Below are 14,837 nucleotides of genomic sequence, written 5' to 3' on the forward strand. Positions count from 1 at the left end.
TTCAAATAACCAAACAACTCGAATAATCTAGATTACTCAACCCAAATGGTAAGGATTGGATTGGGTTAGTTTTATTTTTGGGTTAAGTTGGATTGAATTTTTTATAATTTTTTCGGGTTGGGTGGGTCGAGTTACAATTTTTAAAATTCGGAATGACCTAACCCAATCTGAATTTTTAATAATATTAATATATATATATACATGTCCGGGACAAATATGACTATGATAGATCACACGTGTTATTGGCTGGTATCTTTAACCATGTTTTATTCTTTATTCCAAGTATTTAAATTATTACATATTATTCGATCCATATCGAGACCCCTCGATTTAGATTGGAATTGGATCAACAAGTAAAGAAGTGATGAGAAGTTTGGTTTCTCCATTTGGATGTGTGTATCCATCTTCATCCTTGTAAAAGAGATTTGACACTCGAGCAAGATTCACAATACGCATAAAAATAGTACAGGGGACATTGGTAGATTGCACATAATCTTCGATAATATTCTTCCAACCATTGTTAACTTGTTTCTCTAATTCTTCAATAGCCTCTTTTTCTGATACGCCATATTGTGTCATATAACATTCAACTGTAGAAACAACATGACCTCTCTCTTGCTCGAACTATATCAATAAAAAAAAAACATTAAATTGAAACACAGTTGGATGAATATTTGGAAAAATTATAAAAATAAAAAATATATTTAAATTAGTAAATTAATATTCTACATATTTTAAAATAAATTAAAATACTTATTATTCATATTATATTCACATTTTGTTGTTTATTTATTTATTTATTTTATGATATAATAAAAATATCAATTCATAGTTCATGTCAACGTGAAACTTATGAACATGTGAAAATATCTACGAAAATATCGATATATTTGTGAAAATTTAATATGGTGCAACATTAATTAAAATTTTAATATCATCAAATTGAGGGTATAAAATAATGAATGCTTTCAAAATTAGCTAAGTTTTTTGTCTTTTCGAAACCACGGTCTAGTTATGAACATTATGATGGGCGAGGATCTAATTTCATGGGTATTCAATTTACTAATTGGCTTTTGGAAGTTAATAATTTCAGGTGGAAAATCAAACAATATTTCATGTGGAAAATGTATGAGATAATATTTGGTATTTATGATCTACTAAATTATGTTTGGATTGACCTGAATTATAGATGATTTATTGATTACTATTTGAATGTTTTTTCAAACGTGATTTTCTAGAGAGAAGTCTTAAATTTAATATTCACCACTTAGTACATTTTAGGTTTTTTTTTTTTAGTAAAATATGTGGGAATGGATATTCAAACATCAAAGCACTTGATCGAATGTATATGGTCTCAACCAATTGATGGAGTTGTGCATTAAAATTCTAGAATTTAACTAGTTAAAATTATAACATTAAGTTATTAAATATTTGATTTATTTAACCAAAATTCAAAGACGAAAAAAGTTTTCCCCTTGTTAAAAATAAACCCTAATATTTGAGGTAGGGTAAATTTAATTATTATTATTTAGTAATAATAAAAGAAAAGGAAATAAAATTGGAAAGATATGAGCTTTAAACAATAATAAAGAAATAACAATGTAGAAGGTTTGGACTCATGCTAATAAGACTTAAAAGCTTAAGTTCAAATAGAAAATGAAATGAATTGACAAGTACCTTGTGAGAAGTAATATCGTTCATGATTCTACTAATGACTCCCGAGGCAATAAGTGATTTGGGGTCACCCTTGATCCATTCAAATGCCTCAATTGAAGCATCATTTCCCATGCCAAGAAATGAAATGGGAGAAAGCAAATAGTAACAAGTTACTCTTGCAACTCTCAAGTACTCCTCTATTGTTGGTGTATGTCCATCATTATACCATTTAGCTTCACTAAAGAAATAGTTTGCTTGCATTTTCATCTGAGATATTGTGCAAAGAATTAAGTCATTTAAGGGAACTAAAAAGAAAAAAAAAAAAAAAAAAAAAAAAAAAAAGGAGAGGAAACATATCATATAGCTTAAAGGTCACTTTTGGTCCTCAACTTTAATTAAAATAGCAATTTAAAAGGTGTTTGAGGCTCCAATTTGGAATAACCATAATAGTCCATTTAATATTTGGGGCGTGTGTTAAGAAAAGGGGTTGAAGGTTATTTTAACCCCATGTTTTGCTAATGTAACATGATTTATCACTCAATGTTTAACTCTCCTTCCCTCCAATATTTCAAATGACTCCATCCGCCGACGACCAACTTCGACGAGCACCCCGATGACCAATTCCAGTGAAGACCACCTCCAATACCCAAATTTGGCAACGATCATCTCCAACAACTAGCTTCAACGACCACCTTCGAATACTAGTTCCGACGACTACCTCTAGCAACCAACTTCAACAATCACCTCCGGTGATCACTCTAACGACTAGTTTTTATAGTGTTTAAAAATTTCTTTATAGTAATTTGACGTTAACAATAACATTTTGAATGTATTTCAAACCAAACAAACTTGTGTAATCAAACAATTTTGAGAAAACGTAACCAAACCACATGAGTGTTTATTTTAAACATTTTTATAATAAAAAAGTGTTTAAATAAAAATTACTTTTTGAAAAAAAATATTTTTGGCAGGAAAGCACCCCTAAAAAAGTGTCATCATTATTTGGCAGGAAAGCAGGTTACAGTTACTTTTAAGTCATCTCAGCATTCAAGGAAACTAAATTTATTAGATTTGATATATTATGATGTGTGTGGTTCTATGAAAATAAAAACATTTGGAGGTGCGTCATATTTTATGACGTTTATTGATGATCATTTAAGGAAAACGTGGGGTCTATACCTTAAAGACTAAAGATCAGGTGTTACAAGTATTTAAATAGTTTTATGCCTTTATTGAGAGAGAAACTGGTAAAAAGTTGAAGTGTATTAGGACTGATAATGGAGGCGAGTATTATGGACCTTTTTGTTGAAATGCCTTGAATATGTTTGTTAGCGCTTCGAACAACCAAGTACGGGAGTCTCGCCTTGTTAGGGTTTTTTTTCGAAATTTTGCATTTGTTCAACAATTGAAGATGTCTGGCGTGAACGTAAAGATCGACAAATTTACTGAGGAACAGTTTTGGTTTATGGCAGATCAAGATGCAATCTCTGCTAAAGCAGCAGGGGTTGTGGGCACCGCTGATGGGTAAGTCAAAAATGGCTGTCATGGATGACAAAGAGTGGCAGACTCTTGAGGAGAAGGCTCATTCGATGATCATGCTATGTTTGCCTGATGACGTCATCATCGAGGTCACAGATGAAGAAATTGCCGCTAGTCTTTGGTTGAAGTTGGAAAGTCTTTACATGACGAAATCTTTAACCAAAAAGTTGTTTCTGAAGAAATGTCTGTATCATCTACATATGTAGGAAGGTACGTCTCTACGAGACCATCTTGATCAATTAAATAAAATTTTATTAGATCTGCATAATGTAGAGGTTAAGGTTGATGATGAGGATATTACCCTAATTCTGTTGACATCTTTGCCGCCGTCGTATGAGACTTTCGTTGACTCGTATATTGAAGGGAAAGAAACTATGACCTTAGAAGATACAAAGTCCACGTTGCTTATGAAAGAGGACCGTCAAAATGCAGGAAGTTCAGTTACAGAAAATCAGGCATTTGGGTTAGCTGCTACAGGGAGCAAGGGACATAGGAATTCTGGCAAGCAGAAGTCGAACTAGAATAAAAGGTCTTCAAAGTCAAAGGGTTCTAGGTCAGATGATATTGTAACTAGTGTAATGAAAAGAGGCATTGGAAAATCGAATGTCCTAAGATAAAAAGGAATCAGAAAAGAAGGAAAAGTATGACAAAAGGGAAGCATCCGTCTCTGTTGCACAAGTTGAGATTGATTTTGAAGAAGTCGAGATTTTCTGAAGGAGATCTAGCTTTAGTTGTGAATGAACATTCACATTCTGCTGATGTATGGGTTCTTGATTCTGGGGCATCTTATCATATATGCCCAAATAGAGATGGTTCTCAATCTATCAGAAAATAGATGGAGGGAATGTTAGCATGGCTAATGGTGCTATGTGCAAAATAGTTGGAATCAGCTCAATCAAGATACGAACACATAATGGTGCCTTCTATACTTTAAAAGAGGTTAGGCATGTTCCACTAATGAAGAAGAGTTTGATATCCTTTAGTGTACTCGATAGCAAGGGTTACAGTTTTGAAGGTAAAAGTGGAGCAATGTATGGTTCTGAGGTAGTTCTGAAAGGCATAAAGCGTTGAACATTGTATTTTCTATTAGGTTCCACAATAACAAGTTATGTTGTTGTTGCATCGTCTGTCATTCATAAGGATGATATGACTAAGTTATGGCATATCAGACTTGGTCATATGAGTGAAAAATGGATGAAAATTCTGTCAAAAAGAGATCTTCTTTGTGGGCATAAGGTGCAGGATTTTGAATTTGTGAACATTGTGTATTTGGGAAGCTTCATCGCAGCAAGTTTCTAAGAGGTGTTCATCGTACAAAAGGGACACTTGATTATATTCATTCAGACTGTTGGGGACCTTCCAAAGTTGAATCTATTAGAGGCAGTAGGTATTTTTTTGTCTATAATTAATGATTACTCAAGAATGACTTGGGTTTTTATGATGAAACATAAAAGTGAAGCCTTCAAGAATTTCAAGCAGTGGAAGATATTGATTGAAGATCAAAAGGCTACGAACTAATAATGGTCTGGAATTCTGTGGATCTGAATTTATGAGTTCTGTAAAGCTGGGGGGATTGTTCGCCATCACACTGTTAGGAATACTCCACAGCAAAATGGGGTTACAGAACGAATGAATCAGACATTGTTAGAGAGAGCAAGATGCATGCTCTCTAATGTAGGGTTGGCTAGAAGGTTTTGAGCAGAAGCAGTAAATACATCATTTTATATGATCAATCGTGGAACTCACACAGCTATCGATTGTAAAACACCTTACAAGGTATGGTCTGGTAAGCCTGTAGATTATTCTTTATTAAAAGTTTTGGTTGTATTGTCTACTATCATGTTAATGAGGGTAAATTAGAACTAAGAGCTAAAAAGTGTATATTTGTGGGTTTTGGGGATGGAGTTAAGGGATATAGAGTCTGGTCACCTTCTGAGAATAGAGTCATACTTAGTAGAACTGTGATATTTGATGAAAATTCCATGCTTAACTCAACTGTAAAGCCTTTTGTGACGTCTACTGATGTGGGAGAAAGTAGTAGTGTTGATAAATAGGTGGAGATGCAATTCACTTCAGCTGTAAATGAATTACAACATCAAAGTGGAGAAGATTAGCACGTTACTACAGAAACTAATGTGCAACCAGAAATTAATGTGCCTAGAACGTCAGAAGTTGCTTTGCCTGAGAATTCTAGATCATGAGTAGATCAACCAAGCATAGCTCGTGATAGAGCTAGAAGAGTTGGTGTTGGACCTCCTGTGAGGTATGGTTTTGAAGATATGGTTACTTTTGCATTGCAGGTTGCTGAAGAGGTGGATCCTCATGAGCCATCCACTTATAGAGAAGCTGTGTCATGTGGTGAGTCTACTCAATGGCTTGCTTCTATGGGGGATGAGATGGAATCTCTTGACAAAAATCAGACTTGGGAATTAGTTAAACGACCTAAGGAGAGAAAAATTGTCACTTGTAAATGGGTCTTCAAGAAAAAGGAGGGAATATCACCTTCAGAGGACATTAAATATAAAGCTCGAGTTGTTGCTAGAGAGTTCATACAAAAGGAAGGAGTTGATTATAATGAGATCTTCTCACCAATAGTCAAACATACTTCTATCAAGGTGTTACTTGCTATAGTAGCACATTAGAATTTGGAACTTGAACAACTAGATGTGAAGACGGCTATCTTATATGGAGGGTTAGAGGAAGAGATTTATATGACCCAACCAAATGGGTTCCAGTGTCCAGGTAAAGAAGATTATGTTTGCAAGTTGAAGAAATCTTTGTATGGGTTAAAGCAGTCTCCAAGGCAGTGGTACAAACGATTTGACAACTATATGATTGGACTTGGCTATAACAGGAGTCCGTATGATTGTTGTGTATATCACAACAAAGCTGATGATGGTTCGATGATTTATCTACTTTTATATGTAGATGATATGCTCATAGTTGCAAAGTCCAAGTTTGATATTCTGAAATTGAAGAATCTTCTCAATGCTGAATTTGATATGAAGGATTTGGGTGCTGCTCAGTAAATTTTGGGTATGGAGATTTATAGAGACACAGATAAGAATAAGCTATTCTTGTCGCAGAAAGGATATATTCAGAAAATATTGTCCAGGTTTGGTATGTCATCAGCTAAACCTATAGATACTCCTAGTGCTGTAAATGCTCGTTTGTCATCTGTGCTTTCACCACAGTCTGAAGCTGAGAAGGAGCACATGTCTCGAGTTTCTTATGCTAGTGCAGTGGGAAGTTTTGATGTATGATATGGTCTGTACTAGGCCTGATCTTGCCCATGCTGTTAGTGTTGTCAGCAGGTTCATGGGTCAACTTGGGAAGGAGCATTGGCAAGCCGTTAAAAGGATTTTTCGTTACCTGAGGTACATCTGATTTGGTCTTGTTTATGGAAATTGCACAGAGTGTTTGGTGACTGGTTATTCTGATTCTGACTATGCTGGAGATGTTGACAGTAGGAGGTCTACGACTGACTATGTGTTCACTCTGGGTGGTTATGTTGTTAGTTGGAAGGTAACCTTACAACCTACAATTACTTTGTCTACTACTGAAGCAGAGTACATGGCCTTGACAGAAGCTGCTAAAGAGGAAATATGGTTGAAGGGGTTAGTTGGTGATCTTGGTTTGCATCATGACCAAGCTATTGTATATTGTGATAGTTTGAGTGCAATATGCCTAGCCAAGAATCAAGTTCATCATGAGAGAATTAAGCACATAGATGTAAGATATCACTTCTTAAGAGGTGAGCAGAGAGTTAAAGTGATGAAAATTAGTACTGCTGATAACCCTGCTGATATGTTCACCAAACCGGTTCCACAAGGCAAGTTCCAACATTGTTTGGACTTGCTGAATGCTTTGAATTGTTAGTGGTCCCCTTTGTGGGACACTTTGAGGCATAAGGGAGAAGCCTGGGTACGTCTGGCGATATTGATTTATGTTGCATTTAGTACATTGTTATCTGGGAGAGAATTCAAGTCAAGGTGGAGATTTGTTGAAATGCCTTGAATCTATTTGTTGGCGCTTCGAACAATCAACCACCGCGGGAATGACATGTTCCTCCACAAAGTGAAATAGAGGGGATTTGGGTTATTTCACATATTGGTGAAGGACTATATAAAGCCCAGTTGGGCTTTTAGTTTTTTTTTTACTATGTTTAAACCAAAGCAAAAGCCGACTTTTGTGTATTGCACATACCGAGAGGAAAAAAAACAATAGTGAAGAAAATTAGAGAAAATTCTTCTTCCGTACAACAACGTTTTCCAGCCATTTGAGGATTGATCTATGGTCCAATCGAGCTAAAATTTTGACAGCGTGTTCTTGGCACGAGGGTCTTCAATCTGGACGGTGAAGATTTTATTTGAAGCTACCTACAGTCAAATATCGTGGGTAATTGGTTGCCACTTCAAGTGAGACGTTTCTAATTTTATTTTTCTTTATTTGTTGTTGTTTGTTGCCAAGATTGTTAATCTTGAGATATTTACTGTGTATGTCTCTAGTTGTGACTAGGGAGAATTTATTGTAACCCATTATTGATCATAGTAGAGAAATTGAATTCGGTCCGTGGTTTTTTTACTCCTCACATTAAGGAAGGTTTTCCATGTTAAAATTCCTTGTGTCCTTACTTGATTATTATTGTTGTTACTAGTTAATTAGTATTTTATTAGATTCAGACAAAAGTGGGATAATTGATCCGAAAAATATATTGTTTATCCCAACAAATTGTTACCGTTTTTAAAGGGTTGTTACATATTAAAATGTTGCAAGTTAAAATTTTAGAAAATAAATTGTTACTTTAATGAAAATTGACTAAAAATATTTTTTAAGCAATTATATCTATATCTTGAACAATTTTGAGATTAAAGAATATTTTACTTTAATGAAAGTTGAACCACTAAAAGTTTTTTTCTGAAAAAAAACCTGAGACTATGGAATATAAGATAAGAAAGACTTTACAGCTTCTTTGGCATAGTGAATGGCATAGGCATTGTCATCCTTGCTAATGTCTTGTTCAATTTCTCTATAAATATCCATTAGAGCTTTATAACACACTTTCATGTATTTTGGAAGTCCCTCAATGCAATTTACATCCCACCTATATATAAAGTGGAAAAAATAACTTGTCATTTGAAGGATATAATTTCATATAATAAATGTCCAAAAATATTAACAAAAACAAAGTTTTTTGGGGATTAATTTCACTACTTATTAAGGGTATAGAGTTCATTTTGATAAAATTTTAAAATTCAAAGTTAAAATTATCTCATCCAAAGAAAGTAAGGATAGGGTTATTGGAAAATTTTCATCTTTTCAAAATTTAATGATTTTTATTAAGAAAAAACTTTGGTGCATCCCATCTACTTGTGCACCCAATTAAAAATTTGCACATGGCAATTCATATTTTTTTTTAAAAATATGAAAGAAATATATATATATTTTTTATATAGAGAAAGGGAAGCATGAACTTAAGTGCTGCCTAAGCTCACTTAAATATTACTCTTTTTAATGTTGGTAAACTTCTTTTCCACAATATTTTAATGAATCCTAACCACATATTTCATTGAGAAAAAAACATTTGACTAAGATTAAAAAAGAGTTTTAACTCTTATGTTATTTAAAAGTTGTATATTAAAATGGTAAACATTAGAAACTAGAAAGTGAAAAAGGGAGGAGCAAGCAAGATTTTAATTATCGAGGTGGACAAATATGTGTTAAAATCTCAATTTTATGGGAATGTCAATGAAAATTTTGATAAAATATTGAAGTCAATAAATATTTTTTAAAATATTTTTTTAAAAATGTTTAAATTAATAAATCTCACCGTTTTTAAAATAAGTTAAAGATTTTTTTTTCTATGGTTAATATCATATTCATATTAGTGATATTTTGTTGACTTTTTGACATATATATAACATAGAAGATCATAAATAACATATAAAAGTGTCAAGATGCTCGACAAAAATTTAACAAAAGATAAATAAAAAGCTAAAAACAAAATCATTCTTAGAAAAAAAAACTAATAACTTAAATTACCTTTGGATTGCATGTGTGAATTGTTGGAGTTCTTGAAACGTACCATAAGCATCATATATATCATCCAAAATTGAAGCAATCATGGCAATTTTGGATGTAATTTTTCTAGCAAGAGAATACTTAGGCTCAAAGCATAGCCCCAATGCCCAAATATAACATTCCACACATCTATCTCTTGCAAAGCATAGCTTTTCCACCAACTTCAAGTCTTTCCACCACCTTTGAATATATGCAAAAATATATAAGTCTTTCAAATCTCATTATTTTTAAAATTAAGCTTATAAACTTTATTTATATATATATATATAACTGTTTTACAAAAGTCAAATCAAATTCTGAAAACAAAATTTATTTTTGTTTTTAGAATTTGATTAATAATTTGAGTTTATTTAGATAGAAAAGATAATAACTATATGTAGTAAAAAAAAGGTAAGAAAACAACTATAATTTTAAGAGATACCATCAAACAAGGCTCTCATTGTTTTTAGGGTAATTGCATTGGGTAACACTTTTAGAGATAATAATTAAATGTATAGCAACATATTTTTAAAGAACTGCACGTATAGTAAAATCTTTCAGTGATAGACTCTATCGCTGATAAACTCTTACCTATGGTCTATCACTGGTAAAACTCATACTAGTCATTGATAGACTTTGAAAGTAAAATCTAAATTTTGCTTTACTTGCACATTCTTTTGCATTGTACTATATATTCAAATACATTGAGCCTAATTGCTATATTTGTAATTGTCCCTTATTTTTATTCATGCAATGTGATAAATATACGAGAATAGATCATGGAAAAAAAAGTATTTTTAAGATTAAAATACTATTTTAATTTTTGTACTTTAAGTTCTTTTGCATTTTAGTTGTTCAAATTTAGTCTTTATATGCTTTTGATAAAACTTTAAAAATTTAGTCTAATTTTCTTGAAATATAAAATGAAAGATTAATAAAGATTATTTTTTCAAAAGAAAAAATAATAATTAACTAACCATATGAACTAAATTGAAAATTTTTAAATTTAAAAATACAACGATCAAAATTGAAAATTTAAAAGTACATAAACTAAAACGGAATGAAACTCAAAAGTTACATATTGAAATTTTCTAAAAGATCTTAAGAATTAGATATAAACATAATATAAAGACTTGTTTGAAAGATAAAAGGTTTGGTTTGGAGTTGAGAGACTATTTTTTCCTTTTTCCTTCTTTTTCCTTTAAAAAAAGTTGAAAGATGAAAATTATTAATTATTAACACTATAGAGATGGGATCTTTAAACCTTGAGATTTCATGTAGTTCTTTCTGGTAAAGCTTTTGCAAGCAATTATAATCAAGCTTGGCAAAGGAAAGCAAAGTAGGGTTATGCAAAGGATCTTTCTCATAGAAAGATATGTAATTCTTTGCTGCAAGCCTTGGCATGGCTTTGAAGAGAGGCCATTTCAATGCATATCTTCCTTCTTCTCCATGGCTTGCATTACTATTATTGATAATTGCTCTCAAGTTTGCGGTGGTGAAAGCTAGGGCGCGTTCGAGCACGTCTTCTCCATGCATTTGCATATGAGATGCATCGTATAAACTTAGCATTCCTCGTACATCTTTGACAAGTGATTCCTTGAAATTCCCTTCGTCGTCTATAAACTTGTCAAAAATATCTGATTTTATAGGTTTATCAAAAAAAATTTAATTACTAAAAAGGTACAAAACCTCAAGAGATGAAAATAAGTGAGCCTACATACCACATGAAATAGGATATCTTTGTTGTCTTAGCAAACGAAACTTGAGAGCGATATTATGAAGATCTTCATCATTTTGGTCATCATCATTTGTGTCAATGTAATTTTTATAACCATGATCCAAAATTTCATTGATCTCGATATCAAAATGATAAGCAACTCCCATTCGTTGGATTGAATCAATCAAATTTAGTTGTTGGGAAGGATTCTCAACACTAGTGATTAACAAGTTTCTCACTTTCTCTTTCAGTTCTTGCACTTTTTCCTCAACACTATCTTCCCTTTTCTAAACAAGGAAAAATATGCAAAATCAAGTCATGAAGTTAGTGCAAATTCAACCAAACATTCAAGTTGAAATTCAACGTACTATTGAAGATTTGTAATACAAGCAAAGTTTCACATTAGCTAAATAAGGAGAAAATTGTGAAGTATATAAGTGAGAATAACTATATCTTCATTGGTATAAAACTTTTTTGGATAAAAACAAAAACTAAAACCATATGAATTTATGACGTCCCAGGTGGTCAACAATATCAATACCATTGTGGAGGTTATTGTTCCTAACATTAAAAATTTACCATTTTACAATGGTATGATATTATCAACCTATCGAAAAATAATTCGATCTTATAAGCTTGAAAAAAATTATTAATAAGAAGGGAACAAACTTCAATACCATGGTCGTCCCAAAACTTTTAGCAAGAAAATAATCTCCCCATGTACTTGGTGGAAATTTTGCTAATGGACGAGTGTCACCATTGATGGATGATGCATTATTATTTTGTGGAGTAATTAGTAGAGATGATAAAATTTGGGAGGCCATTTTTTGCTGAAAAATGAGAAGGGCTTTAGTTTTTCTTAGTGATCTATGTCTCTCTCAATAAGCTTTAATTTGGTTTGGCAAAGAAAGAGTTCCATCGATCATGCAATTTATAAAGATGCAAGCTTTAAGGATAGATATAAAAAATAAACTTCGAGGGTTATATTATACTTTTTGTACATTGTATAACACTTTTAGGGATAATAATTAAGTATGTAGCAATACTTTTAAAGAATTGCAAATATAGCAAAAACTATTAGTGATAGACTCTATATCGCTTACGACTCCTACCAATGATATTATTTATCACTGATAGACTCCTACTAGTGATATGATCTATTACTAATAGACTTCGAAAGAAAAATCTAAATTTTGCTATATCTACAATTTTTTTTGCATTATATTGTATCTACAAATACTTTAGGTCTGATTGCTATTTTTTCAACTACCCCTAAAAAAATTCAAATTAATAATCGTGTGAAAGTCTATTTGACACAAAATTATAGGTTTAAGATTTTATTAAGACATAAATTTTAATTTATATTAAATAGATCAATTATTTTTTTAAAAAAAATCAAATTTGTTTAGGATATATTAGACAAAAAATTGAAAGTTCACGAATCTATGATACACTTTTTAAAATTCACTGGCCTTTAGACGCATGCTTGAAAGTTTATAGGCTAAACTTGTAATTTAACGAATGTAGGATTAACAAAACATAATATTAGAGAAAAATTTTGAAATCAAATGAATAGTAACAACTTTTTATTGATATTAATATAAGTGGTTTTTCATCTTTTACATCTTTCTCAATTTTTCTTTACTTGTTTTGGAAGAATTACATGATATTTTTCATGCTACTTTTAGTAGGATTTTGAAAGAAAAATAATTTTAATTTAAGTTGATTTTGAGTTGATTTTAAATTGGATAAATTGAAAATAATTATAAATCACTAACGAATAGTCTAAAAGGACTTATTTAGGAAGGTTCAGAGTTTAAGTTTACGAGTATAAAATGACTATTTTTTTTTTTTTAAAAAAAAAAAACTCGATCTAACTCAAATTGTGAGAGGTTGGTTTTCAAAATAATAATAATAAATGAATATATAACTTGAATAAAATATTAGAAAAGTAGCTACTTAAAATATAATTGCAAAAATAGCAAAAAATTGAATACATATACATTTATGCGCCATGAGTTAATTAATATGAAGGCTAATTAATAAACAGTTACCATTAATCACCTGTCGCTTAAATCAATTACTACAACTAATAAATATTTAGCTTATTGAGCGATTATTGTTAATCAATATGTAGGTTAATTAATAAATTATTACTAGCATTGATTATAGATAATATACAAGTAAGAAAATAAAACTTGGGGGCCAACAAAAACATAACTCAATTGGCACAATGTTCATACTATTAATTTCGTAGTTTGAGGATCGATCTCCACCAATAAATAAATAAAACTTGGTGCATAGACTGCATCATTATTAAATTTACATGTTTTTTTCGGGAGACATATTTAGTTTTAAATTTGGTATATCATTTGTGTATATTAATATTTCATTTAATATATATTCCAAGTATAAAATTGGTGCCATCGAAATTTATTTAACATACATTTTAGCGGTAAATCATGTGGATCATTCATGTATTAACACAAATTTTATTCCTTGTCCTGCTTTCATTTAATTCTTCCATTTACTTTCGTGGGGATATTGGTTCCCACATAAAATTATTTCCATTTCGTGATTTTTTTAATCCTAATTAAATAAAATGAATTAGGTTGAAAAATCTTCATTTAAATGTTTAATTTCCTTATTCAAATGAGAATTTGTTTTTGAAAAAGAAAATTCTTGAACTCCCCCATGAAAACCACATAAAAAAGCTTATGAAAGTTCAGTTGGAGGGTTTCTTCAATTATCTACACGGTATAGAAAATGAGTTAGGAAGGAGCTTTTACATTTCCCTTTTGCTCTTACATAGTTTAATAACGTCTATTTTGCCCTTGTTGTTGTAAAATTTGGGATAAGAGGAAACACTACCTTCACATGACACCAGCAGTTGAATTTGTAATTCGGGAAAGAGAGGACCTACAAAATAAAGAAAAAGGGCTCTGATGTTTAAGTTAGTAAGAGAATTGTAGAATATAGAAGAAGTCAGAAGTTTAAGTTACCTCATATGGAGCGATGATAGGTTTATTTATAGGGGATTTGATCTAGGATTTTACCTTAATCCTACTATGGTTAGGATATGAGTTTCCTAATCCCTAGCAAGCTATGATCAAATCTCATATTATCTTAATTTATCTTATATTATCTTGATTATTAGCTTTATTTCGTTAGGCTAATATCCACTCCTCACTACTAAGTTTGGTTTTGAGGACCGACTACTTACTAATCGTGTGCGTTTATGCGAACTTAGGAGTATTGCTCTAACTTTCATTGCTTTTTTGGTTGTCCCGTTTTCTTTATTATATGACATACTGGCCTTTCACATCGGTGTAACCATATTCCTTATTATATAGCATACCAGTCATTTTTGTTGATATAGCTATATTACATTAGGCACCTTCAAGATCATTCTCATATCTCTGGCCATGCTGGGAATATCTAACCAAGCTTTTTCTAAAGTCTTAATCAGGTTTCAGGTGCGCACACCACAACTAAGTAGTGTTAAGTGCAAAATTTGTGTCATGCTCATCCTTTTCTCGAGGAATATAGACATATGAACTTGGCTTTTCATCAACCAGGGATCATTTTCCTCTTCTTGTGACAACTCTAATCGGGAATGTTGATTAAACCGTCATTGTATTTGATAAGTTCCCTAGTTTTCATCCTTCTGCATTTAAACGGAGCTAACCTGTTATATTTTGCGTGACATACTTGTCTTATCCAACCTGAGATTGTCCTAGATTTTGGATTTTGGATTTGGTTAATCGGCTGCAGAGTGGTTAATCCGCAGTTTTTTACCAAATATCTTATTTAGCAAATTATTTGAGTCTCAATTAGGTTTTTCATGTCAATTTATCTTCCTATG

The 14,837-nt window shown here is 31.6% G+C and overlaps 1 protein-coding gene across 1 annotated transcript; it reads right to left on the reverse strand.

The window, feature by feature from the left end:
* Positions 1 to 217: 217 nt before the first annotated feature.
* Positions 218 to 11,853, reverse strand: LOC120091699 ((-)-germacrene D synthase-like). The gene is made up of 7 exons (XM_039049808.2): positions 11,650 to 11,853; positions 10,977 to 11,259; positions 10,520 to 10,892; positions 9,238 to 9,456; positions 8,161 to 8,299; positions 1,678 to 1,923; positions 218 to 624 (listed from the first exon to the last, which is right to left on the reverse strand). The coding sequence occupies exons 1-7, from the start codon at positions 11,794 to 11,796 to the stop codon at positions 331 to 333; spliced, it is 1,701 nt and encodes a 566-aa protein (XP_038905736.1). The 5' UTR covers positions 11,797 to 11,853; the 3' UTR covers positions 218 to 330.
* Positions 11,854 to 14,837: the final 2,984 nt, after the last annotated feature.

Source organism: Benincasa hispida, chromosome 11 (genome assembly GCF_027475165.1).
Source record: "Benincasa hispida cultivar pf3 chromosome 11, pf3_genome.v1.1, whole genome shotgun sequence".
Taxonomy (NCBI): domain Eukaryota; kingdom Viridiplantae; phylum Streptophyta; class Magnoliopsida; order Cucurbitales; family Cucurbitaceae; genus Benincasa; species Benincasa hispida.

Bases quoted from the DNA above. Each gene is read 5' to 3' on its own strand.
- LOC120091699 (XM_039049808.2), bottom strand. From the start codon at position 11,796: ATGGCCTCCCAAATTTTATCATCTCTACTAATTACTCCACAAAATAAT. The intron at 11,260-11,649 runs GTATTGAAGTTT...TTCCTTGTTTAG, and splicing joins AAAGTTTTGGGACGACCATG to AAAAGGGAAGATAGTGTTGA. The intron at 1,924-8,160 runs GTAAAGTCTTTC...ACAATATCTCAG, and splicing joins TTCACTATGCCAAAGAAGCT to ATGAAAATGCAAGCAAACTA.